At 39.1% G+C, this 27,558-nt stretch overlaps 1 protein-coding gene and 1 pseudogene across 1 annotated transcript; both read right to left on the bottom strand.

Moving 5' to 3' along the window:
• Positions 1 to 173: 173 nt before the first annotated feature.
• On the bottom strand, positions 174 to 27,558 carry LOC105470800 (protein phosphatase 1 regulatory inhibitor subunit 2). Its single transcript, XM_011723060.2, has 6 exons — positions 27,217 to 27,558; positions 14,128 to 14,235; positions 9,163 to 9,240; positions 7,614 to 7,708; positions 2,940 to 3,107; positions 174 to 874 (listed from the first exon to the last, which is right to left on the bottom strand). Exons 1-6 carry the CDS (start codon positions 27,336 to 27,338, stop codon positions 828 to 830), a joined length of 618 nt encoding a protein of 205 aa, XP_011721362.1. The 5' UTR covers positions 27,339 to 27,558; the 3' UTR covers positions 174 to 827.
• Positions 7,021 to 7,138, bottom strand: LOC112424801 (U6atac minor spliceosomal RNA; annotated as a pseudogene).

Genomic DNA, 27,558 nt, shown 5'->3' with positions numbered 1-27,558 from the left:
GGAGTAGGAAATAAAAGCAGGAGGTTAAGACCGGTATTTAAAGGGAATGGTGAGATAGCTACATTAGAATATTTATTTTTTAAAAAACTGCTCTGAAGTCTGCCCAGTGTACCAAAAAGGTTAAAAAAAAAAAAAAAAAAAGAAAGAAACCCAAAAAACAGAGCAGACATTGGTGAAAGTTTAACCTGATAATTTATTTGTGGGGAAAAAAGCTAGTTTTGATGAGAAAAAGTTCAGTCCTTTCCTTGTAAATACAAAGAAACTCAACAGGAATTTTAAAGGTAGTAGGCCAGAAAATGCGACAGTAACTCTTATACTTCTTTTCAATTAAACAGATAAATCAAGTTGAAGACGAGTGTTAAAATACTATTCAGCCTGAATATTTATCAGTCTATATATCCTGTTGTTCAATTGGCTTTTGATTTAAAAAAAACAACAGATCAACAAACTTTATAAGAGCTACCACCACAGTTAAGAGTGATGAAAATAAATTAGTCCCCCCCCCCGGAAAGATACTGTTTAACTTCTAAAGCATAAAAAGCTATATATCTTATACAAATTAACCAGTGTTTTTACAAAAGTAATGCAGTTTTGGACTGATGATATTACACTGTATTTGTGGTAAAGTACTAGGCACAAGAATATATATATCAATTAGGCATTTTCAGTCTAATCAGTCTCTAAGTTTATCATTTAATTCTTGGCAATATATAATAACTGGTATGCATTTTGGTACTTAAGTCATGAATTGTGGAGAGCAAGAAGCAATGTATTACAGTCACAGGGTTTATATCTAACAAACAATTGCAGTGTTGAACAAATCTCTTCTATGAACTTCGTAATTTGTTTTGCTGTTGGTCACTTGGAGTAGATCCTGCAAAGATAAAAGAAAAAGTCAACATAAATTGTTATATTTTGTCAACCCCGGCTAAAGTTCCCTTCTACTAGCATGCGTGATAAGCAAATATAAAAATTTTAAAAACAAATAAGGTGTATTTCATGTAGGCTGATTTAGACTGAAATAGAAGAATCTATACACTCCCCTAAATAGTCTAAAGAACAGAAGTGTCTACTTTCTGATAAACAGGTTTCAGATTGAACATTTCTGTAAATCACAGTTGGAAAGGTAAGAGTTTACGACAACTCAAATGTCCAGAGCTATAAAAAGATATATATTTATTACCTCAAAGCTATGAAATATCGCCTAAGAGTCCAAACATGTCATTTTTCTCCAATGAATTGTGTGAATGGGGGAAGAAGGGGGGAAGGGAGGAGACTGACATTGCCCAAAAACTAATGGGTTCTATAGAACTCAGAGATCTTAAAAGCTGGTAAAATGTTAAGGGCCCAAAAAGGGTAGGGGATAAATAAGGTACTTATTTCCCTAAGTCTTATGCTATTCCTGTGGGTTTTGTAATGCTAAGCAGGATATACTCCTTTGCAAGGTGTACTTCATCTCCAGTTAAGAAAAATCAGGCACTGAGCTAATACAAAATTTTAATCCTCCATTAAACTTAAACAAAAAAATACATTTATGTACTAAATGTGTGAAATGTAATATCTTATAAGCAGAGACGGACAAAATGCCATAGTTATTTTTCCAAAGAAATGGCGTTAAACAAAAAACCCTACCTCTGTAACAAAAAATAAAATAAAAATGAAAATGGATAATAGAAACATACAACAGCTACTACTTAAGATGAAATTTGCTCAAATTAATATAAGTTAAACAGACGATGGAGTATATAATGGAAATGAAAGGCTATATGAAATAGACTAAAAGGCTGAAGCATATTATGGAATAACAAAAAGGACTGTGACCCTGACACTATGAGACAGTGACTCATCAGGCTGTATCATAGAATTATTCATATTTCATACAATGCTTACCAAAATGGTAATATAATAATAATTTAATTTCCTCAGACTTAACCACTCTGGGCACCACAAATAAAATGTTACACCTCCACTGAAAGGTATGAAGTTTGTAAGTACAAGGAGTAGATAGTGGGCACAAAAATTTTCTTTTTTTTTTTTTGAGACGGAGTCTCGCTCTGTCACCCAGGCTGGAGTGCAGTGGCCGGATCTCAGCTCACTGCAAGCTCCGCCTCCCGGGTTCACGCCATTCTCCGGCCTCAGCCTCCCGAGTAGCTGGGACTACAGGCGCCCACCACCTCGCCCGGCTAGTTTTTTGTATTTCTTAGTAGAGACGGGGTTTCACCGTCTTAGCCAGGATGGTCTCGATCTCCTGACCTCGTGATCCGCCCGCCTCGGCCTCCCAAAGTGCTGGGATTATAGGCTTGAGCCACCGCGCCCGGCCGACAAAAATTTTCATTAGTGGTGCAGAAGATTCACCTTCATTAAATACCAGAATGACGGTTCATAAAAGTTAACTAAAGCCTATTTCCTAGGACAGATTAGGAGTTGCTAGGCTGCAGGGGCTGGGTGTCTAAGACTGAAAAATAAAAACAAAACCAAAAACAGTTAAATAACTGTGAATCCAATAGTCAAAAGAATCCACATTAGAAAGATATGACATATTTTGTACCTAAAGGGATGTAAAAACAAATATTCCATACTAAAAACATGCTTCATTTAAAAAATTTTAAACGTTAGATCGTTATGACAAATACAACATGACCTAAAATATTCAAAACAAAATATAGCCTAATATGAAGACAAACATCCTGGCCTAAAGGCAAATAAACCATAAGAAAGCCATATAATAAAACATATGGTCTAAAATCAAATCAACTCTGGGTATAAAAACTTTATTATTCTGAAATTGGCCATGGGGGTTAAAATTTTAGAAGTATTTGGTATAATAAAGTGAATCTCAGCAAAATTTTGTTTTTTCACAAGTTTAAAGCAAAATAAAGTCTATGATCTTAGACACAGAGCATCACAAAAGTCTCAGTGACATTTTCCAAACATCTAACCTTGATTTGATTCTTCCGTATTCATGCTTTCTCCATCTGCAGTCTCTAACATTTCTTCATCTTCATCATCATCATGTAGGTCTTTTGAAATTAATTGTCTAGCTAGTTTGATATTGAGTCCTTCATTGTAGTGAAGCTTCCTTTTCATTTCAAATTGTCGCTTTTTTTCTATAAGATGAAAAATGTAAACTTAGGAAGTTTGATCTCAAGGATTGGCCCACACCTGTTTTATAAATAAAATTTTATTGAAACAGTCATGCTCATTTGTTTTTGTCATGCTTAAGGTTGCTTTTGTGTTCAATGGCAGAGTTGAGTAGTTCGTAATAGAGACCACTGGACCTGCAAAATTTAAAATATTTACTATCTGGCATTCATCTCGATGGAAAAACAGGAATATATCCAGCCATTAGAAATTGTATTTGTGAAGAAAGATTAAAGCTATGGGAAAATCATCCAGAAAGAGTTAAATGGTGAAAAAAAAAAACGAGTTACACCACCATATACTATATTTATTATGTACAATGCCTGTCACATACACACACACAGAGAAAAATAAGACTCAGCAATTAACAGTGGTTAACTCTGAGTCAAGGAACAATGAAGTAGTTTTAATATTTTATTATCTTCTATTATTATAATTAAGAAAAAATCTTTTAAAACAATTCTTACCTGTTAAGAAAGTGCCATGATTTAAGACATTGCTGGCTAAAAACATAACCTCATTTTCAGAGTAATTTTAAGAAAAACCTATTATAAAGTAATGATGAAGTGACTCCAAATTATTCTTTCATTCTAGTCTTCACCATAGAAACATAAAGCTGGCAGCAATTCAACACAACTGATCACATTTTATTAATAGTTGCTCTTTAAAGAGGAACTATTTATGAATACATCATTTTAAGGTTTTTAACTTCCTTAGATCAGAAAATTAAAAAAAAAAAAAAAAAAGCAACAACAGAAAAGGGGGGGCCAATATAAAATTGCCAGCTATTTAAAATCATTCACCGTTGTTTTCTTTTTTTCTCGATGGAGTTTCACTCATTGCCCAGGCTGGAGTGCAATGGCGCGATCTTGGCTCACTGCAACCTTAGCCTCCTGGGTTTAAGTGATTCTCCTGCCTCAGCCTCCCGAGTAGCTGGGATCACAGGCATGTGCCACCACTCCTGGCTAATTTTTGTGTTTTAGTAGAGATGGGGTTTCACCATGTTGGCCAGGCTGGTATCGAACTCCTGACCTCAGGTGATCCACCTGCCTTGGCCTCCCAAAGTGCTGGGATTACAGGCATGAGCCACCATGCCCAGCTTCACCATTGTTTTATTAAAAATTTCATTAAAATATTTCAATGTCAAAAAAGCACAGAGGCTGGATGCTAGGGCTCATGCCTGTAATCCCAGGAGTTCAGGACCAGCCTGGGCAACAAGGCAAGATCCTATCTCTACAAAAAAATTTAAAAAAATTAGCTGGGCGTGGTGGTACACGACTGTGGTCCCAGCTACTGGGAAGGTTGAGATGGAAGGATTGGCTGAGCTTAGAAGGCTGAGACTACAGTTAGTCGCAACTATGCCATTGCACTCCAGCCTGGGTTGACAAGCGAGACCCTAGCTCAAAAATTATTTTTTAAAAAGCAGAGACATCCCTCAATAAAGGTATTTAAAGTACTTTCTTCTTTTTTAAAAATTTTAATTTTTAGAGATGAGATCTCACTGTTGCCCAGGTTGGCTTCCAACTTCTAGGCTCAAGCAGTCCTCCCACCTCAGCCTCCCAAGCAGCTGGAACTACAGGTGCATGCTGCCACACCTGGCCTCCAAAGTACTTTCTCTTTGTTTGTTTTTTACCAGAGACGGGGTTTCACCATGTAGGTCAGGCTGGTCTTGAACTCCTGACCTCAAGTGATCCACCTGCCTTGACCTCCCAAAGCGCAAGGATTACAGGTGTGAGCCAACACACCTGGCCAGTACTTTCTTAATTCCCTAGGCTTTTATCAATATCTATACTTATATTTTTAAAACTTATACTAAAGGCCAAGCGCAGTGGCTCATGCCTGCAATCCCAGCACTTTGGGAGGCCAAGGCAGGCAGATCACGAGGTCAGGAGTTCGACACCATCCTGACTAACACGGTGAAACCCCGTCTCTACTAAAAATACAAAAAATTTGCTGGGCATGGTGGCACGCATCTGTAACCCCAGCTACTCAGGAGGCTGAGGCAGGAGGATCACTTGAACCCAGGAGACAGAGGTTGCAATGAGCAGAGATCACGCCACTGCTCTCCAGCCTGGGCAACAGAGCAGGACTCTGTCTCAAAAAAAAAAAAAAAAAAAGAACTGTAATAATTACCCAGTTTAGACAATAAAGTATATGAACATACAGTAAACATTCTGCCATGGACATAATGATTTATATAGTTTTTAAATCATTACAAGTTGAGTTATAATTTAATTCCCTATTCTTGGTTAAAGATTTCTGATTTCCCCCCTTTATGTTTTCAATGTTTCTTTTGGTTTGTTTTTATTTTGTGAAGGTACATCAGCAATTTTCAATGTTTGTAAGACATATATATATATAATATATTGTGCATTTGTTCTATTATTTTCTCAGTATGAGCCAGTGTTTTTCAAACTGTGCATCATGATTATTTGTTTATTTAAGATAAAGTCTCACTCTGTCACCCAGGCTGGAGTGCAGTGGCATGATACCGGTTCACTACAACCTCCACCTCCCAGGTTCAAGCGATTCTTGTGCCCCAGCCTACCGAGTAGCTGGGATTAGAGGCGCACAACACCATGCCCGGCTAATTTTTAATAGAGGTGAGGTTTCGCCATGTTGGCCAGGCTGGTCTCAAACTCCTGGCCTCAAGAGATCCTCCTGCCTCAGACTCCCAAAGTGCTGGGATTACAGGCGTGAGCCACCGTGCCCGGCCATCATGATTCTTTATTAAGTCATAACTAGCATTTAAAAAGGTTAAGGTAGACTATTTATATGAACACAACAAGTGAATTATTCTTTTTATACCTACTTTTACTTTTTATGGGGGAATATCTGAAGTTGTTAAAAGTTAACATTTAGTGAGTCCTCACAATATGCCAAGATCAGTGCTAAGTGCTTTAATTGTTTTAACTCATTTAATAGTCACCAAAATATTTTTACAGCTCCCAATTTAGAAATGAGAAAACTGAGGCTCAGAGAAATTATGCAAATTAGCCAAGTAGCATACCTGGAGCACAAACTTAGGTTTGTCTCCACAGACAATAATCTTAATTGCTATGTTGTGAGTTACAATTTTCTCCCTAAGCTGTCTGCTGTCAATAGACAAACATTTTTCAGCCATGTAACATCTATATAATTCAGTAACAACCCCACCAGTGGAACATGAATTAATGAAATTATAATTAGTCAAATGGCTCCCCCTGCCGGTTGACTCGTGGAATTACAACTTGAGAAAAAGATCCCTCAATTACAACTGACAGTATACATTCACAAAAAATTCCTTATTCTCAACAGATCATGTTTTTAAAGAGTAACGAGGAAACAAACTCCAGAAACTATTTCTATTTGAAATACTTCTCAAGGATCTTTTGGGGTATATTTTGGGAAAATAAATTGGAAGTCACTCAAAGTTGAAGAGATATAATACAACTTGAGAATATGCTACTTGTAAAATTTCTCTCGTACAAATATTAGGCTCAGACCACCACAGCTCTGTTGAACAGGCTATGTTCTGAAGATGACAGGGAAGACTAGCAAATGATACCTTAGCAGCTATACGACCAAGATCCAGAGACTTCGTTCTAAAGCTTCTCAGCTTCTTCCCAGGATAGGTAGTCCCTACGCTGCAACACTTGAGGTAGGTTTCTACCGTATTTTCCTTCTTCCTCTTTTTTGTGAGTATGTGCTTTTCTTGTATCTTTCCCCTCTACTCGAAGGCTTGGATTTTCCTTTAAAAATAGTTGCAAATAAACTATATACAATTTTTTAATTCTTGAGAAGATTATACATTCACATGAATCAAAAAGTATAAAATGCAACAAGATAAGACACATTCCTTTTCTCCCAGCCTCCACAGGTAACCACTTTTACTTGTGGAAACAGAAAAGCATGAGCAGGCAGCAATGCCTTAAATGTGTATGTGCTGAATGGCCTACAAGACCCTCTTCCATCCCTGTGAAGGGGAGGGCTGTCTCCATCTCCTTTCCTGTGACGCTCCTGCTCCTTTTGATTGGTGGGACCTAATACAGACCTTCACTCTGCATCACGTTGGTTCATTTGTGAAGCTGCACCACTGTCTAACAACAGAAAAAACATACGCAATTGGGAAATCAGCTCTTCCAGCTATCCACTTGAAGACCATCCAAACACTCAATGACTTGAAAAGCATTAATTTAAAAAGTATTCACTGAATATCTACTCTGCACTAAAAAGTACAAAGAAAATAATACTTATAATTACTTTAAAGATGGTAATACTTCCCCATATTCTTGAAATCAGGGGTAAAAAACTTGATTTTGTTGTTACACAACAAAACACACAAGTAGTATCTGAATTTTAAAGATGTTGCTTTCATTTTCCCCCACTCTGTGTCCCCAAAATGAAAACGATTTGCTCATCTTCCAAATAATGGATTTATCTTAGCAAAAAGTACTAGCATCATGCTGCAAGCAGTAAAGGAAATAAACTACCTCGTTCTTCAGGTGAGAGGTCACTATCCTCCTCTCCACTGCTTTCTTGTTCCTGAATCCGATACTTTGGCTCCAAGCCTTCAGCAGCAGCTAACCTATGCAACCATCACGTAAAAAGACATTAACAGTGATGTTTTGGTATTATTTAAGAGCCTTATTCAACTGTTCATTCTTACAAAAACATCTGAAGATCATTATGTGCTAGCTATAACCTGATGAGAAAAATAAAAAGCAAGAGAGCAGAAATGGGCTGGGCATGATGGTACACGCCTGTGGTCCTAGCTACTCGGAAGGCCGAGGTGGGAGGACTGGCTAAACCCAGGAGTTTGAGGTTGCAATGAGCTGTGATTGCGCCTCTGCACTCCAGCCTGAGTGACAGAACAAGGCCCTGTCTCAAAAAAAAAAAAAAAAAAAGGAATAAAAAGAGTAGAAATGGGCATAGAAACGAGTAAGCAACAAGAACAGTGGAATGGGTGTTAGAAATCAATAAGCAGTAAAGGAAGAGTGCTTTCATGAATTAACTTATGTTTGCCTTTCTCACTGCTACCTTTAAAAACAGGAGGCAGGGGCCAGGCATGGTGGTTCACCCCTGTAATCCCAGAACTTCGGGAGGCTAGGCCGGTGGATCTCTTAAGATCAAGGGTTCAAGACCAGCCTGGCCAATATGGCAAAACCCCGTCTCTACTAAAAATACAAAAAGTAGCCAGGCGTGGTGGCATGTCCCTGTAACCCCAGCTACTACTGGGGAGGCTGAGGCATGAGAACTGCTTGAAGGCCGCGCGCGGTGGCTCAAGCCTGTAATCCCAGCACTTTGGGAGGCCGAGGCGGGCGGATCACAAGGTCAGGAGATCGAGACCACAGTGAAACCCCGTCTCTACTAAAAATACAAAAAATTAGCCGGGCGCGGTGGCGGGTGCCTGTAGTCCTAGCTACTCAGGAGGCTGAGGCAGGAGAATGGCGTGAACCCAGGAGGCGGAGCTTGCAGTGAGCCGAGATCGTGCCACTGCACTCCAGCCTGGGCAACAGCGTGAGACTCCGTCTCAAAAAAAAAAAAAAAAAAAAGAACTGCTTGAACTTGGGAGGTGGAGGTTGCAGTGAGTTGAGATCACACCACTGCACTCCACCCTGAGTGACAGGGCGAGACTCTGTCTCAAAAAAATAAAAATAAAAACATCCACAAGGAAGTGACACATTTCAGTATCCCAAATTCAGGTAAGCTGGTCTTCCTGCCACCTACATACCTTGATTTTAATCAAGAGACAAGATGATAAAAGTTGGTGACTCAGAAGGTGAAAAAAGGGGAAAAAAAGGAAAAAAAAGTTGGCATAAAAAAGCTACTCGGCCTTCCGAGTAGCTAGGACCACAGGCGTGTACCATCATGCCCAGCCCATTTCTGCTCTCTTGCTTTTTATTTTCCTCATCAGGTTATAGCTAGCACATAAACAGCCTTTTCTTTCTGCTTATACAGGAAAAGCAATGTAGAATGCTTTTAACTCTGCATAATTAAAAACAGCCTAAGTGAAACTGTGCTCCAGTCATTAGTACTTACTTCTTGGCTAAGATGTCTGGCGCCATGGCTTCAGTGGTCTCAGTGTCACTACACGCATCTTCATCATCACCCATCATACTAGTATGACAAGCATATTGTAATTAATACCTGAAACATAAATTTTCAGCCACAAAAACAAGGTAGAAAAACAATTCTATCAACCTACTTAACATATCAATGTATTTATAGCTCTGTTGTTATCTTTGAGGTTTAACTTTATATAGTTCCTATTCAATACAAATACTTAAAAGTATAGCACCCAATCAAGAAAAGACTCCAAATGATTGAAAAAAAATAACAAATACAGTCTGCCTGCGATATCCATAGGATCCACATCCATAAATTCAACCAACTGTGGATTGAAAATAGCCAGAGAAAACAAAAATTTCAGCTGTACTAAACATGTAGGCTTTTTTTATATCATTATTCCCTAAATGGTACAGTAACAACTATTTGCATAGTATTTACATTTTATTAGGTAATATAAGTAACCTAGAGATGATTTAAAATATAAAGGAGGATGTGCATAATTATATACATCTACAATGCCATTTTATATCAGAGACTTGACTGAGGATTTTGGTATCTGAGGGAGGTCCTGAAACCCCCATGGATAATGAGGAAAAACTGTACTGAAAACATAAATGATCTGGAAAAAAAAAAAACACTACAAAGTTCCAATTATTTCATCCAGTGGGAAGGAACAAGTAATGCAAAGTAACTCACTGTCTGGTTTTAGAACATGCATTTCTACATCAATCTTAAGATAGAAACAAAAGATCTATGCAGATACAAGACTGAGTGAAATAACAAAATTATATCCCAAAGACCTAGTTCTGGAAGTTTACAAGTGATTTAGCTTTCTCACTCTACCCTCTAATGAAAAATTTGCTCCACACTTCAGTGCAAAAATGGGCATCCTTAATTCTTAAGCCACTGGGAAGTATATAAAGCAGAACTCCGCTATTTATAAAATACTGCCAGTTTATACATTTCCTGGTTAATGAAGGTGACAAGTCCTACAGTTTAGATGATGCTCTTTTTTTCTAAGGGAAGTTTAAATAAACTGATCTATATTATTGAGTTTAATTAAGCAGAATAGGGTAAAATAAACATTTTGTTAATTCATAGAATTGTTGTATAGAAAATTCTAGTTGTAAAATTTACTGAATTATGTTTATATATATACATGTATATAGAAGCAATAACTTCTTGTATACTAACTGTAAGATTCTTAGGTAATAAGACATGATGTTTCTATAAAAAGTATCTTCAGTTAAATAAAACTTTTTTTTTTTGAGACAGGGTCTCACTCTATCACCCAGGAGTGCAGTGGCACCATCATGGCTCACTACAACCTCGACTTCCCGGGCTCAAGTGATACTCCCACCTAAACCTCTTGTGTAGCTGGGACTTCAGGCATGTGCTACCATTCCTGGCTTAATTCTTTTTATTTTTTGTAGAGACAGGGTCTCTCTATGTTGCCCAGGCTCATCTCCAATTCCTGAGCTCAAGCAAACCTCCCACCTCAGCCTCCTAAAGTGCTGGGATTACAAGGGTGAGCTACCATGGCTGGTCAAATAAAACTCTCAAAAAGAAAAAAAAAAGTCATGGAAAGAAATGATAAAACCGAGTGATGAACTGATAAAAGCAGGACACAGGTATCTCTGCATACACACAGCCTCAATTACTTAGGGACCAAATAACTTCTCTGGTTATTTGAATGGCAAATATCTACCATTCAAATTATATTTATAAAAAGTCAAAAAATAATGGCCATAGCTATTTTGAAAATCTTTTTTTCTTTTTCTTTGGAGACAAGGTCTCCCTCTGTCATCCAGGTTGGAGTGCAATGATGTGATCATGGCTAACTGCAGCTTCAACCTCCTGGGCTCAAACAATCCTCCTGCCTCAGCCTCCTAGAGGTAGCTGGGACTACAAGTACACACCACTACCTCTGGATAATTTTACTTATTTTATTTGAGACAGTTTCGCTCTGGTTGCCCAGGCTGGAGTGCAATGGCGCAATCTCAGCTCACTGCAACCTCTGCCTCCCAGGTTCAAGTGATTGTCCTGCCTCAGCCTCCCGAGTAGTTGGGATTACAGGCGCCCACCACCACACCTGGAAATTGTTATGTATTTTCAGTAGAAACAAGGTTTCACCATGTTGGCCAGGCTGGTCTTGAACTCCTGACCTCAGGTGATCCACCTGCCTCGGCCTCCCAAAGTGCTGGGATTACAGGCATGCACTGCTGCGCCTAGCCAAATTTTTAAAATTTTTTTGTGGAGGTAAGAGTCTCACTCTGTTGCCCAGGTTGGTCTTGAACTCCTGGGCAAGAGTTCTTTGGGGAAGGGCGTGGTGGCTCATGCCTGTAATCCCAGCACTTTGGGAGGCTGAGGCAGGTGGATCACTTGAGGTCAGGAGTTCGAGACCAGCTTGGCTAACATGGTGAAACCCTGTCAATACTAAAAATACAAAAATTAGCTGGGCGTGGTAGTGGGTGCCTGTAATCCCAGCTACTTGGGAGGCTGAGGCACGAGAATCTCTTGAACCTGAGACACAGAGATTGCAGTGAGCCGAGATTGTGCCACTGCTCTCCAACCTGGGTGGAGAAAAAAGAGTTCTTTGGGAGGCTAAGTGATCCTCCTGCTTCAGGCTCCCAAAGTGCTGAGATTATGTTGAGCCACTGCAGCTGGCATCAACTATTTTTCTAAATCATGTCTGATCTTAATTCTCTTAGGATACTTATCCCCAACTAACACAAGTGAGGACGGCCACTACATTTAATAAAAAGAAAGAACACTCTGATTTTGGATTCTGGCACAATAAAGGTTTTAACACATGTTTTAGAAGTCAGGCACGCTGGTGTGTGCCCACAGTCAGCTACTTGGGAGGCAGAGGAGGGAGAATCACTTGAGTCGGGAGTTCCAGGCTGTAGTGTGCTATGACTGTGCCCGTTAATAGTCACTGCACTGGGTAACATAGCGAGATCTTGTATCTTTATTTTTTTTGGAAGATTTTTAAAGTATATACCTGCAATTTAGGAGAAAAATAAGAATATAAACCTCTTTTTAACATGCGTATTTTTTTTTAACTAATTGTAATTTTATTGTTTTTCCTCCCCTCTATTTTTATTTCAATAGGTTTTTGGGAAATAAGTAGTGTTTGGTTACATGGGTAAGTTCCTCAGTGGTGACTTCTGAGATTTTGGTGCACCCATCACCCGAGCAATGTACACTGTACCCAATGTGTAATCTTTTATCCCTCTCCCCGCTTCACCCCTCCCACCCCATCCCCAAAGTCCACTGTATCATTCTTATGGCTTTGTGTCCTCATAGCTTAGCTCCTGCTTATAAATGAGAACATATGAGGTCTGGTTTTCCATTCCTGGGTTACTTCACTTAGAGTAATGGTCTCCAACTCCATCCAGGTTGCTGTGAATGCCATTATTTTGTTCCTTTTTATATATATTTCATGGTATCTACATATATACCATAAAAAATGTGTATTTTTTCACTCAGATTTCATTAGTATTGAGTTTCAGCATCTGTACCTATTTCATTATTTCATGTTTTTTATTTTTACTGTTTTTGTTAGTAACAGGTTATTTCAAATTATCTTCCAAAGTCTTCACCCACTGACTTAAAATACAGTAGTTCTTAACTCTTTCTTCTTTCACTACAGAACAAATGGAAAACTGAAGTTAACTCTATTTTAATGGTAACTGCTGGATTTATGCTGTCTTAATTCAATGACAAAATATTTTAATCTTGGAAATCTTTTATTTTTTTCAATACAAGGTAGGTAGGGCATAACTTTTTTCTTTCCTTTTTTTTTTTTTTTTTTTTTTGTAGACAGAAAGAGTCTTACTATGTTGCTTAGGCTGATCTTGATCTCCTGGCCTGAAGCAATATTCCCACCTCTGCCTCTGTAATCTCAAAGTGCTGGGAGTGCAGGCATGAGTCACCATTCCCAGCCAAGGTATTATCTTTTTTTTTTTTTTTTTGGTTTGAGACAGTGTTTTGCTCTTGTTGCCCAGGGTAGAGTGCAATGGCGCGATCTTGGCTCACTGCCACCCCCGCCTCCAGGGTTCAAGCAATTCTCCTGCCTCAGCCTCCCGAGTAGCTGGGATTACAGGCGCCCGCCACCAAGCCCAGCTAATTTTTGTATTTTTTTTTTCAGTAGAGATGGGGTTTCACATGTTGGCCAGGCTGGTCTCGAACACCTGACCTCAGGTGATCCGCCCGCTTCGGCCTCCCAAAGTGCTGGGATTACAGGCATGAGCCACAGCGCCCGGCCCAAGGTATTACCTTAATTAGGTATCTATACTTATTTAGAATCTTCATCTTCTCATAATGCTTATTGCATTATTTTTGTCTTCATACTCGTTACTGCTGCATAATGTAATTTCACAATTCGTTTAGAAAATTCTGAGACTTGAAATTGCCAAAAATTACATGTAATATCTGAACAACAGTATTACATTAAGTTAAAAAATAAAGACATAAACAGTAATAATGACCACCTATCTTTCAGTGGGTTAAAAACGAGTTACCATCCATGCAGTTATGCTTCTCTGCAAAGAGACTGAGTAAACCCCAGATTTCTACTTGGGAAGCAAACAAGCCCCTATCTCATCTTCCTTTCATGGAAGTTAAAACTAATATGTGCACTATTAGTAGCTAGCAACCACTGAGGTGCAACAAATAAACATTTACTACTATCATTATAATGTAAAGAATGGGTTCCATAATTTTAAAGTTAGACATCACTTATACAATTACTAAACAAATTGCAGTTAGGTTACTGAATTCACCAGTGCTCCAGTAACAAATCTACAATAAAACAAATTCAAATACGCTAATCTACAATAAAACAAATTCAAATAAGCTGTTATCCAGAAGTTCATATTAAATGTAAAATGGAAGTAAGTCACAAGAGGAATGATATCGATGTGACATTACCTATGGTAAGGAGTGCTTGGTTCATCTATTTTCATTAAACCATAGTCTTTGTCTGCTGGATGATACGTCGCCAAGATGTTCATTTCATCCCACTTCTGGGATTTTTTGCTAAAATTAAAAAGAAAAAACGTTTTTCCCAATGCAGAAAAAGATAAACCTGAACGTCAAAATTCACAAATGTTCAAATTTCACATTTCAACTTCTATTTGATGGCTAACCTTTATTTTCACATATACTTTCTTAGAATAGAAGCTGACTCAGGGTAAAAACCATTAAGTAACTACAATAAAATGTCAGTAAATATAGAACACTTACTGCCCAAATATTAAAAACACAGTATTTAGTATCTATATCAGGCATTCAAAACATTACTATGACGTGCTTAGTCTTCATTTGGCCTATAAAATAATGCAAGTCAAAATCTATACATTCGCTGATGACAGTAGGCATTTTTGATCTATATACCAGTAACTGTTTGGTAAAAAACACAACAGGAGTATTTCATTGGCATAATTTCTTTCTGAGATATCTGTTAACAGTCAGAACATAAAGATTCAAAGCATAAAACTACAGAGAAAACCTCATCAAACTCAGATACCACTAAATCATTAGATTGCAAATAAATTACAGCTCTGTTTATTTCTAATCTAGAAAAATAAAGGTGTGCTCAGGAATGGTGTATTCAGATTTATTTGAAGAGCAACAGAAGTTCTCTATAAGTACTCCATTATTTTTGTTTTGTTTTGAGATGGAGTCTCACTGTGTTGCCCAGGATGGAGTGCAGTGGCATGATCTCGGCTCACTGCAACCTCCACATCCCCGGTTTATGTGATTCCCCTGTCTCAGCCTCCCCAGTACCTGGGATTACAGGCGCGTACCACCACGCCTGGCTAATTTTTGTATTTTTAGTAGAGACGGGGTTTCACCATGTTGGCCAGGCTGGTCTTGAACTCCTGACCTTACGCGATCTGCCTGCCTGGGCCTCCCAAACTGCTGGGATTCCAGATGTAAGCCATGGTGCCTGGCCTATAAGTACTTTAGAAACATCTGTTAAATTTCATGCAATGAAGTATTTAAACAACTATTAAGTTGCTCAATACTCAAATGCTTTAATTTTAAATTCTTACATACTCATTAAAAAAGACCTCAAAGACCTTTCTACACGCCAACATTATTTTGTTACATATACAGTTTGTTACTTAGTATGCACTTGGAAAAACCTGCTTTAAAAAAAAATCAATGTAAATGTTACACTGATTTAAATAATCCTTTCTGCATTTGGTCTAAATTGTTAAGGTTTTACTGTAGGTATTTTCAATTTTCCAGATCCTGAAATAGTCTTTAGGAATAACATACTTAACATTTTAATAACATATTCCCTTCTCCATACTCTCAAAATGGTTTGATGAGTTACCTTAAAAATTACAGCCGGGCACAGTGGCTCATGCCTGTAATCCCAGCACTATGGGAGGCCAAGGCAGGAGGATTACAGGAGATCGAGACCATCCTGACTAACATGGTGAAACTCTGTCTCTACTAAAAATAGAAAATTAGCTGGGTGTGATGGCGGGCGTCTGTAGTCCCAGCTACTTGGGAGGCTGAGGCAGGAGAATGGCGTGAACTCGGGAGGTAGAGCCTGCAGTGAGCCGAGATCGCGCCACTGCCCTCCTGCCTGGGCGACAGAGCCAGACTCCGTTTCAAAAAAAAAAAGAAGAAAAAAAAAATTATACAGGCAGGTGACTTCATATTCTTTTGCTTTCTACCCTAATATACCCACTGTGTCCCCATTTTTGACTAAGAACTTTTTTCCTTCATTTTTAAAAACTGTGGTAAAACATACATAACATAAAATCCACCATTTTAACCTTTTTGTGTTTTGGTTAATCTTCCCTGTATCACTCCAATTTTAGCATATGTGCTACTGAAGCAAGCACTAGCCATTACGAAGTGTACAACTCTACGGCATTAAGAACATTCACATCATTGTGCAAGCATCACCACCATTCATCTCCAGAACTTTTTCATCTTCCCCAACTGAAACTGTACTCATTAAGTACTAACTCTCCACTCTCCCCAGCCCCTAGACCTGGCAACCACCATTCTACTTCTCATCTCTAGAAATGTGACCACTCTAGGTACCTCACAGAAGCGAAAGCATAAAGTATTTGTCCTTTCGTGACTGGCTTATTTCACTAAGCATAATGTCTTCAAGGTTCATTCATATTGTAGCATGTGTCAGAATTTCTCTTTTTTTAAGAGCCTGGGTCTTACTCTGTCACCCCAGGCTGGAGTAAAGTAGCATGATCATAGTTCACTGCAGTCTCGAACTCCTGGGCTCAAGTGATCCTCCTGCCTAGGTGGGACCATTGGTATGCACCACCATGCCCAGCTAACTTTTCTTTTCTTTTTTTTTTTTTTTTTTTTACAGGTGGGTCTTACTATGTTGTCAGGCTCGTCTCAAACTCCTGGCCTCAAGCAATTCCCCGGGCTCAGCCTCCCAAAGTGCTGGGATTACAGGTATGAGCCACCACACCTGGCCCTAATCAAATTAATATGTCTTTAGTATTTGAAAAAAGTCACCTGCCAGGAGTGGGCCTGTGTAATTTTTAAGGCAACTCATCACACTCTTCTGGGACTGAACTAGACTGGGTAAACAGGGCTTGCTTTAACAATATTGATTTCTTTAAATGCCTAGGCTTCTGCCTATCACAGTAATAGTTGAGCTTGTGGCAGAAAACAAAAAACAAACTTAATTGGGAGACAGACATTGAAGGTTCAGGTTTCAGTTACCCTTTACCTATAGAGAGGCAAAAAAACATCTTCTCTTGGACTCTATTTATAGTTGACCCTTGAATGTTATGAGTTTGAACTGTGTGGGTTCACTTATATGCAGATTTCTTTCAAAAAATCTGCTGGAAAATTTTTTGGAGGTTTGCGACAATTTGAAGAAACTCAGATAAACCACATAGCCCAGAAATATTTAAAAAAAACTTAAAAGTTAGTTATGTCAGTTATGTCATAAGTGCAAAATATATATGTAGAGAACAGTCTCCTTTATCATTTACTACCATATTAACAAGCCTAGTTAAAATGTAAAGTTAAAATTTATCAAAACATGCACATACAACACGTGGTGCCTCTGCAGTTGGATCCTAACTGCATAAACTTAACTACAGTACATACTATTCTGTGTCACAATTTCATAGCCATCTCTTGTTGCTACTGCGGTCTCCTCAAGTGTTGCAAGTTTGCTTAAAATGCTCTATGATGCAGCCAGGCACGCCTGTAATCCCAGCCCTATGGAAGGCTGAGGCGGGTGGATCACTTGAGGTTAGGAGTTCGAGACCAGCCTAGCCAACATGGTGAAACCCCGTCTCTACCAAAAATACAAAAAATTAGGCATGGTGGCTTGCGCTTGTAATCCCAGCTACTCAGGAGGCTGACGCAGGAGAATCGCTTGAACCTGGAAGCCGGGGTTGCAGCGAGCCAAGATCATGCCACTGCACTTCAGCCTGGGCAACAGAGTAAGACTCTGTCTCAGAAAAAAAAAAAGCTCTATGACGCTAGTTGTTTCAGTGTGAGTAGTTTGTTGCTCCAATAAATTGCCTATTGCAGTAAAAAGTGATCTCTCTTGGTTTTTGAGTATTTTTTGTCCTGTTTAGTGCAATACTGTACACTCTGAGTAACATCATGGGACCATTACAAAATGCCACTAGAGATGCTGGAAGCGCTCCCAAGAAGCAAAGTTGTGACATTACAAGAAAAAGTTGAATTGCTTGATGAGTACCTTAGATTGAGCTCTGCAACTGTGGTTGCCCATCATTTAAAGAAGAATCCATCATAAAGACCATTGTAAAAATAAAATAAAAGGAAATTCACACAGCTGTCACTGTAGTAGCTACACCAGCATGAAAATCTTGCATATTTTGTGAAATACCTTTTATCTTGTATTGCCAATGCATCTTTTATGTGAGTGCAGGATTGCTACAAGACTATAGACTCTAAAATGATTTGAGAAAAAATGATGTCACTATACAATAACTTAAAGCAAAAAGAAGGTGAAGGATCTAAAGTTGAAGAATTTAATGCAAGCAAACGATGGTTTGATAATTTTAGAGACAGGTTTGGCTTTAAAATGACAAGATAACAGAGAAGCAGCTTCTGCCAACCAACAGGCTGCAGATGAGTTCCCAGAGGCCATTAGGAAAATCATTCATGAGAAAGGGCCAGGTGCAATGGCTCACGCCTGTAATCCCAGTTTGGGAGGCTGAGGAAGGAGGATCTCTTGAGCCCAGGAGTTTGAGAACAGCCTGGGCAACCATAGTGAGACACTATCTCTACAAAAAATGTTTAAAATTAGTCAGGCATGGTGGCGCACACACACCTGCAGTCCCAGCTACTTGGGGGTGGCCTAAAGTGGGAGGATCACCTGAGCCCAGGAGGTCAAGGCTGCAGTGAGCCATCTGCGATTGAGCCACTGTGATCCAGCCTCGGTGGCAAAGTGAGACTGTCCAGAAAAAGAAAAAATTATTAAGGAGAAAGGATATCTGATCTGCCCGTACAGGTTTTTAATGAGAATAAAAGTGCCCTATTCTGCAAAAAAAATGCCAAAAAGGACACTTATTTGTAAGAAAGAAGAATGCATCAGGATTTAAGGCAGGAAGAGACAGGTTAACTCTACTGTCTTATGCAAATGCAGTAGGGTTTATGATCAGGACTGTCCTTAACTATAAAGCTGCAAACCCCGGAGCCTTGAAGGGAAAAGATAAACACCAGCTACCAGTCTTGTGGTTGTACAAGGTCTAGACAATGAGAACCCTCTTGGTTCCATCAATGTTCCATAAGGAAATACCTTGCCAATACAGAACTGCTTAAAAAAAAAAAAAAAAAAAAAAAAAAGCGAGACAGGGTATTACTCTATCGCCCAGGCTGGAGTGCAGTGGCACAATCATAGTTCACTGCAGCCTCGAACTCCTGGGGTTCAGTGATCCGACTATGTCAGCCACCTGAGCAGCTAAGGCCATAGGCGCAAGCCACGTGCCTGGCAGTAAAGTACCTTTTAAAGTTGTTTTGATTCTGGACAATGTGTCTCTCTGGCCACCTATGAACCCTATGAGTTCAACCCTATGGAGGTGTCAAGGTGGTTTATTTGTCCTCAAACACAACATCTCCAATTTAACTTCCAGATCGGGAGTCACAGAGGACTTTTAAGATTCAGGACACATGGTGCTCTATGCAGTGGTCCCCAGCCTTTTTGGCACCAGGGATTGGTTTTGTGGAAGACAACTTTTGCACAGTGTGGGGTCGAGGGGGAAGGTTTCCAGATGAAACTGGTCCACCTCAGATCATCAGGCATTAGATTCTCATCAGGAGTGGGCAACCTAGATCCCTCACATGCAGAGTTCACAATAGGGTTCGCACTTCTGTGAGAATCTAATGCCGCCACTGATCTGACTGGAGGCGGAGCTCAGGCACCTGCTACGTGGCCTGGGGTTTGGGGAACCCTGCTCTATGGAGAACATCATGAAAGTCTGGAAGGGTTTCACCACTGCCTATGCCATTGTTGTTATAGAAAAAGCTAAGAAAGCTGTCAAGTCTGAAACAACGAATTCCTGCTGGAGAAAACTGTATCCAGATGTTACGCATGACTTCGCAGGATTTATGACAGTGTCAAGCAAGGAAATAATGAGATTGTGGATTATTTGGTGGGGGTGAAGGGTTTCAAGATATGGATATTGAAATTCAAGAGCTAATAGACATCACATCAGAGGAATTAACAGAAGATGACTTGATACCAGAGGAATTAACAGAAGATGACTTGATAGAGATGACTGCTTCTGAATCAGTGCCAGAGGAAGAATATGTGGAAGCAGCAAAGCCAGGAAACAAATTGACATTAGACAATCTGACAAAGAGCTCTATTTGAGATTGCCTGACTTATTTTACAACATGGACCCTTTTATGATATGGACGCTGAAACTAAACAGTAGAAGGAAGATTATTAGTACCACATAGAAGCATCTTAAGAGAAATGAAAAAGCACAAAAGTTAGGCATAAATTATGATGTATTTTCGTAAAATTACACCAAGTGTGCCTGCCTCTCCTTCTATCTCCTCTACCACCCGAGACAGTAAGACCAACCCCTCCTCCTCAGCCTACTCAATGTGAAAGACACCAGGATAAAGATCTTCACGAAGATCCACTTCACTTAATGAACAGTCAATGTATTTTCCTTCCGATTTTAACATTTTCTTCTCTCTAGCTCACTGTATTATAAGAATGCAGTAACAAATACATGTAACATACAAAACATGAAGTTAATCAACTGTTTATGTTATCTGTAAGGCTTTCAGTCAACAGGAGGCTACTAGTAGTTAACTTTTGGGGGGCTGGGCATAGTGACTCATGCCTATAAATCCCAACATTTTGGGAGGCCAAGGTGGGAGGATCACTCGAGCCCAGGAGTTTGAGATCAACTTGGGCAACATAGGGAGACCCTGTCTCAAAAAAAAAAAAAAACAAAAAAAAGGGCTGGGATTATAGGTGTGAGACACTGCACCCAGTCAGTGTGTGCTTTCGTAACAATTTCTGACACTTTAAATTTATTCTTAATACACTTTTCTGTATGTGTATTACACTATAATAAAATATTTTAAAAATAAACACATATTAATGTTTTGGGGTGCCTCCTAATCTCAAAGTAAAACAAGTTATTCCCTAAATGATGTGAACAATATTGAATTAAAAATGACAATTTAGGAGGTGGGCAGATCACCTGAAGTCAGGAGTTCAACACCAGCCTGGCCAACATGATGAAGCCCTGTCTCTACTAAAATACAAAAGTTAGCCATGCTTGGTGGCACACGCCTGTAATCCCAGTTACTCAGGAGGCTGAGGCTGGAGAATCGCTTGCACCCAGGAGACAGAGGTTGCAGTGAGCTGAGATTGCACCATTGTGCTCCAGCCTGGGCGACAAGAGCGAAACTGCGTCTCAAAAACAAACAAACAAACAAACAAAAAAACCAAGGCAACTGATCATCGTTGCTTAGGATAAAAAAAGAATGAGGAAAGACCTTTGGAGTTTCAAAAGTATCTCTACTGGGAAAGAAAGAAGTCCACACCCTGTAAGTATTTTTTACAAGATAATGATAGAAAAAGAACTACAGAACACAAGCAGAAATTATGTTTTCTTGAAATTAAAAATAAAATTTAATAATCACAATCCCAGCATCCCGTCATTCATAATTTTGATTTCTGCATATTCTTTCCTTTGTATAATACATATAAATATGTATAAGCTATCAAAACATATAAAAATATATACAACTATACATATAAAAAGTACATACAGTATATATAAAATACATATGCTGATATATAAGTTGTAAGTATGTGTGTAGTATAAGTTGTGTGTTTTCTTTTTACCTTTTTAATGACTGTATTTTTTAGATTGATAAATAAGTTTTCCTACTTAAAATAAGGCAGACATGAACATATTTGTACATGTTATTCAATAACGTTTTAAAGAAAATGTGCTAGTGTAAGAGCCTGAATTAAAGTTTAAGAACTTTATAGTTCACTCCATGTTGCCATATAGTTATTTTTTTTAAAAAAGAGGACTGTTTGTAATGTCCCCAGTAAATTACCAAACCATTGCTAGGATTAGGTATTGTGTGTGTGCGTGTTTCCATTTCAGCAGGTATAAAATAGTATTTAAAAACTGTTGTGTTTCTTTGACTAATATTATTTTACTTTCCTCATGTGAATTATGTTTACATCCTTTGCCTATTAGAAATCTCCCCATAAATTTGAGCTCTTTAGATTTATATAAACCACATTTTATGTAACTTCAATTTTTCCCAGTCTGTTTGCCACTTAGTTTACTTTCTACTGTAAATGAAATTTTAAGTTCTAAATATTCAAAGCCTCACTCAACTTGTTTTCTCAACAGAACACTAAGAGAAAAAGAAATTAGTACAATTATTCAGATCCAAAAAAAGACAACAATATCTTGCAAAAATAAGCATTTAAATAAGGGTATTACAAAACAGACTCCAAAAATGCTAGGAAATCTTAGAAAGTTAGTGAAGTAGAAGAAACTGTCAGCAGAGGACACTGGATATGAAAGTCAGCGTCTCTAAAGTGATGGTAGAATTAACATTAGTTGTGGAATAACAAAACCCAAGGAGTGAGCCTGAGCTTAATCCCAGTATCATCACGAACTGTATGACCTCCTCTGGGGTCAGTATCCCTGCAGACAAAAATAGGGGCACCACCATTTCCATGGCAGATCTGCCATGATGGTGAAAGCACCTGCTGGTTTCAGTTTTCCCCCTCCCTCTTGGGTGACTGGTTTTCCTACAGCCTAAATCTGGTGCTGAAAAAGTCACCGCTTCTCACTTTTACTTTGTTAGCTCATATGGTGCCACCTCAAAGACCTACTGGAACTTCTTGTTGCTTGTGACTTGCTCATTTGATAGTTGTGACTGTGTCTGGAATGGGAAGCAAGATTTTGCTTCAAGGTGTTTTAACTTTAATTGCATATTTCAAGAACTGGTTCTTTCTTTAAATGAAGACTCCACTTATATAGATTGACACAATATAACAATATAAGACTTCAAAGCCTGGTATCATTACTGAACAATTAAAGTAAGACTTAACAATAAAAGTAATTACAAGTAAGCAAAAAGAAACTTTTAGAAAACAAACTTTTTATTTTACTCAGTAAACCTTTGACTGTAATATTCCACATCCCTTTATAGGCAGAAAACGACAAAGTTGAAGCGTGTTTATTTCTTAAATTATATCAAAGAAAATCAAATAAGGCATATTTTTTCAAGCAGAATTTGCCTGCATTATCTAAGACTACTATAGAATTTGAATTGAACAGAATAGTAAACTCCAAAGCAGACTGTGTAAAAAACCCACTGAGATGTGGAAAAAATGAATTTCTATATTTATTTCTATCACAATAAGACTAACACTTGAGGGTAAGGCACTGGGTTAAACACTTTACATTTATTAATTCATTTACTATTTAAACTAAGGCACAGATAAAATGAATAATTCACTGAAAATCACAACTAATAAAGTTTGCGAATAAGCAGCAGACAAGATCCAAACCCAGGCAATCTGGCACCAGATTACCCACTAAACCATAATCCTTCTCAAGTGATAGGCTTTAGCAATATTTACTGTCATATTTTCAATAATTCCCAAAACACATTTTTTACATTTTCATATCTCTGAAAAAGAATATGTCTTAAAAGGATGGCATCTTATAATCATAATTGGCAGTATTTTTTCTTTCTTGATGGTACATCTTAGAATCCAGTGTCTTGTTTTCAGTAAGATACACATATGTACTCACTAGGCCTGCTAAATTAGACCTTCATAAGTTGTGCCCTATATTCAAGGTATCCTGAAAGAATGGGAATTCCACAATCATAGAAGATGACAGTGGTGTTTAAACTAGCTGAATGCTGTGCTGCAATGTACTGAGATTTATCTATACTTATGTGGATTTATGGATTCTATCCAGTTTTAATTTAACCCTCAAAACTTGGTATCTGACAAATGGTACCTGTAGAAACCACTCCTTAAAGACCTAAGTACTGGTGGGGCATGGTGGCTCTCACCTGTAATCCCAGCACTCTGGGAGGCAGGCAGATCGCTTGAGCCCAGGAGTTTGACACCAGCCTGAGCAATATAGTAAAACTTATCTCTACAAAAAATACAAAAATTAGCTGGGTGTGGTGGGCTGAGGTGGGACAATCATTTGAGCCCAGGAGGTGGAGGCTGCAGTGAGCTATGATCCAGCCTGGGTGGCAGAGTGAGCTCTTCTCGCAAAAACAAACAAAGACATAAGCACTAATGCAAAGTATCAACAATAAAGAAAATAACAGCACTGAGTCATCTAAAAAAATAACCGCCCCGCTCAATGATGGTTTGATCGGTCCTGACAACTGGATAAAAAAATAGAAATGCTAAGACTATTTGAATATGGCTTTATATAAACCTCACTTTAAGTGTACACTGAGTTTTGAGCCTTATCTAATGATAGTAGTATAAACATATATGAATTATAAACATATATCTGAAGTATGTTTGAATTTTATTTTTTAAAATTGCTTGGCAATATTTAGGTAAAATAACATCCTCTCACAACTGGGGGATGGGTAGAGTCAAACTATCATCACATTTTACACAACAAAGACACCGATAAAAGGTAGGATTCATTCTCATTATTCTCTGATTCTTTCTTTGCAAGTTTACTTGCTAAAATCTGTAATCCCAAAACCAGCACTTGAGGTCCGTTTAGCAGTTGCTCACAGACTGCCACAGAGCAAAGCAAATTTTGAGTTGCCCAGTGCACATGTTCACAGCTGAGGCGGCATCTTCCCAGAGGGGGTCAAACAAGGCGATGCTCTGCTTTCTTGTTTCGGCTCTTGTGCTGTAAACAAGTGTCCTTTTCGTGGGCTATCTAGTGCTAACTTTCTTGCATTTTTGTTGGTGAATTTGGTGTGTAAAATGGCTCCCAAGTGTAAAGGGCTATCTGGTGTTGGCTGAATTCGTGGAGGGGGCCAACTGTATACTTTCATTGTTTCTGTTCAAAGAGGATCTCATAAAGTTAATGATACTGTTTGCATGAGTTGTGACATAAATAATAATGTATATTTGGTATGGTTTGAACGTTTGTCCTCTCTGAAACTCATGCTGAAACTTGATCTCCAATGTAGCAGTGTTGCAAGGTGCAGCTTTTAAAAGGTGACTGGGTCCTGAGGGCTCTGCTCTGATGAATGGATTAATCTATTCATGGATTAATGGATTATCAAGTGAGTGGCTCTGGTGGCTTTATAAGAGAAGCAAGAGAGACCACAGCTGGTATGCTCAGCCCCCTTGCCATGATGCCCTGCACCACCTTGGAACTCTACAGAGTCCCCACCAGCAAAAAGGCTCTCACCAGATGCACCCTTTCGACCTTGGACTTCCAAGCCTCCAGAACTATAAGAAATAAATTTAGTTTCTTATAAATTATCATTACAGGCATTCTGTTATGACCAACAGAAAACAGACTAAAACAATATTGTATTACTAGTAGAATTAGTTGATTTGCTTTACAGTCACGTTAACAATGACCATTAAAAAACCCATCCTTTTTACCACTTGGAACCAAACATCATGAACTTCAATGAATTAGGGTTTGATAGTTCTCTTTAAAAGACAGGAATATAACTCTAACTAGACAAGTCAGTCCCTTTTAAGTGAATCTACCCTGCCACAGATACTACAGAAGAGGCAGCTAGCCCTATGTAGTTGAGTCAGTTTAGTATAGTGGCTTTTGAAGCAGAAAGACCTGAATGTCAATTCCAACCAATTACAGAAAGAGAGGGGTCAATCCATAGATTGGGACCATGGGAAATTACAGTAGATCCAAGTTGAGAATAAACAGAAACTAAAGAAGCAGAGATAAAGAATAAGTCACTTGGTAAATGGACCAAAAGAAGCTCACACTGGAGAATAGCTAAATAACGTAAATGCCAGTGAGGACCACATTGCTGCTGCTGAAAACCGTGAAGCTACATTTGAGCCTTCTGTAGTCATGTTACTTATCTTTTAATTCGTTTTCTTTTCTTTTATTCTTTTTTTTTTTTAAGAGACGAGGTCTCACTATGTTGCCCAGGCTGGTCTCAAACTCCTGCGATCAAGCAATCCTCCCACCTTGGCCTCTCCAAGTGCTGAGATTACAGGCGTGGCCACCACACCCTGCCGTTATTTATCTTTTAACTAACTTGGTCCTCCTGCTTCAGTTATGTTCTGGTGAAATTTTGTCTTCTTAATTCCATGACCTATCCATCACACTCCCCCAGCACTCCATTTAACGTGGCTTAGCCCAAATAGAGGTTAGAAAACTGTGTGCGAGAGAATGTTAACATTCAAGCATCCATGAGCGTGGGAGTTGCTAGACAAAACTAAGGTCCTTTCCAGCCCTAAAAGGCCACGATTCTAACTTGTGAGCCTACTCAATATTTTCTTCAAGGTAACACAAATCCCTAAAATTTACCACCACCAAGCAGTACTTCCTTTTATGGTCCCAAATAAGATCCTTTATACAGGAATGCCCTAGGTTCCTATATTCTGAGATTTTACAAACATCCTCATTTTAGCTTCAAGACTACCAATTTCAATGGTAACTTTTCTTAAGCCTTATTTTCAGAAAGTAGAGTCCTTATATTTTTAGTATCTTGCAACGCCCAAGCCCCCTTGCACTTCTAACCCACTACAGATACTGTACTGCAACATTTTCTCTATGCATCAACGCCTCTTTTTTTTTAAAAGGCTGGTATATTGTTCCATTATACAAACGTACCGTAATTAATATTTCACCAGTTCTTACTAATAGTTCTTACTAATGGACTTCGGGTGGTTTCCAATTATATTACTATAATTATTACATACAACGCTCAGGTCCACAACTTTTTACATGTGTATCTTTAGCGTATGCAAGAGCAACTAAAATATCACTGGGTCATTTCAAGTTGCTCCTCTTTGAACTGTTTTGAGCCTAGATCTATTTCTGAACAGGAACAAAAATCAGAAAGAACCCAAAACTCTGGTTGCAGATGCAGAAATACAGTGTGGCACGATGCTAATGGGAGAAATGGTCTCTTTTATTAGCTTGAGACTAGATCTTCAAGGGTTCCCAAGAAAAGAAAATACACTGTAATTATCGAAGAATTTTAGATACCTCAGAGATGAGGTTAAGAAATAGTAAAAGCTTAACAGTCGAAGATCTGAAGCTTCAATTTCATTCTTTGATGTTCCCGATTACAGAAGTTCAAAGATTGTATCTGTTTAAAAAATTACATATATGCACATATGCTTAAAAAAAAAAAAAAAAAAAAGGAAACACGATAAACGTCATCGCCCAGCCTTCTTAAAGATCGCTCCCACCCGCGGCTAGCCGGGCAGGACAGACCCGAGCGGCACCCGAGCCGCATCCACGCCGCCCGCCCGTGCATGGGGTCTGGTGGGTAACGGGCCCGGCGGGAAGGAGGGGCTCCCCGGCCGTCCCTCCCAGCTCTCACCTCAGCTCCTCGTCGACACTCCCGCGGGGCTGTTCGGCCGACGCCACCATAGAGGAAGTCGTAGAGGTCTTGTTCTTCAGGATCCCCTTGATGGGCCGGTGCGAGGCCGTCGAGGCCGCCATTGCCGGGCGCTCCGGCTGTCGGCTCAGGGTCGCTGCTTGGCGTGGGGTCCGCGAAGAGAAGGGTCGGCACAGCAGAGACTCGCAGGCAGCCGCGGAGCCCGCTCAGGGCTAAAGCGGCCCCACCTGCTGCCTCGGAAACGGCTACCGGAGCGGTTGTCACGACACAACGACCCCGACGCCAGAGCCAACGCCGAACGGGTGGCGGCTCCTCGCGCTCCCT

Source organism: Macaca nemestrina, chromosome 2 (assembly GCF_043159975.1).
Source record: "Macaca nemestrina isolate mMacNem1 chromosome 2, mMacNem.hap1, whole genome shotgun sequence".
Classification (NCBI taxonomy): Eukaryota; Metazoa; Chordata; class Mammalia; order Primates; family Cercopithecidae; genus Macaca; species Macaca nemestrina.
Note: the sequence above shows the minus strand (reverse complement) of the source record. Positions and strands in the feature narration are given on the sequence as shown.

Bases quoted from the DNA above. Each gene is read 5' to 3' on its own strand.
- LOC105470800 (XM_011723060.2), bottom strand. From the start codon at position 27,338: ATGGCGGCCTCGACGGCCTCGCACCGGCCCATCAAGGGGATCCTGAAG. The intron at 3,108-7,613 runs GTAGTTTATTTC...TTCATCTTATAG, and splicing joins CCTCTCACCTGAAGAACGAG to AAAAAAAGCGACAATTTGAA. The intron at 875-2,939 runs GTTAGATGTTTG...TTATCTTTGCAG, and splicing joins TACGGAAGAATCAAATCAAG to GATCTACTCCAAGTGACCAA.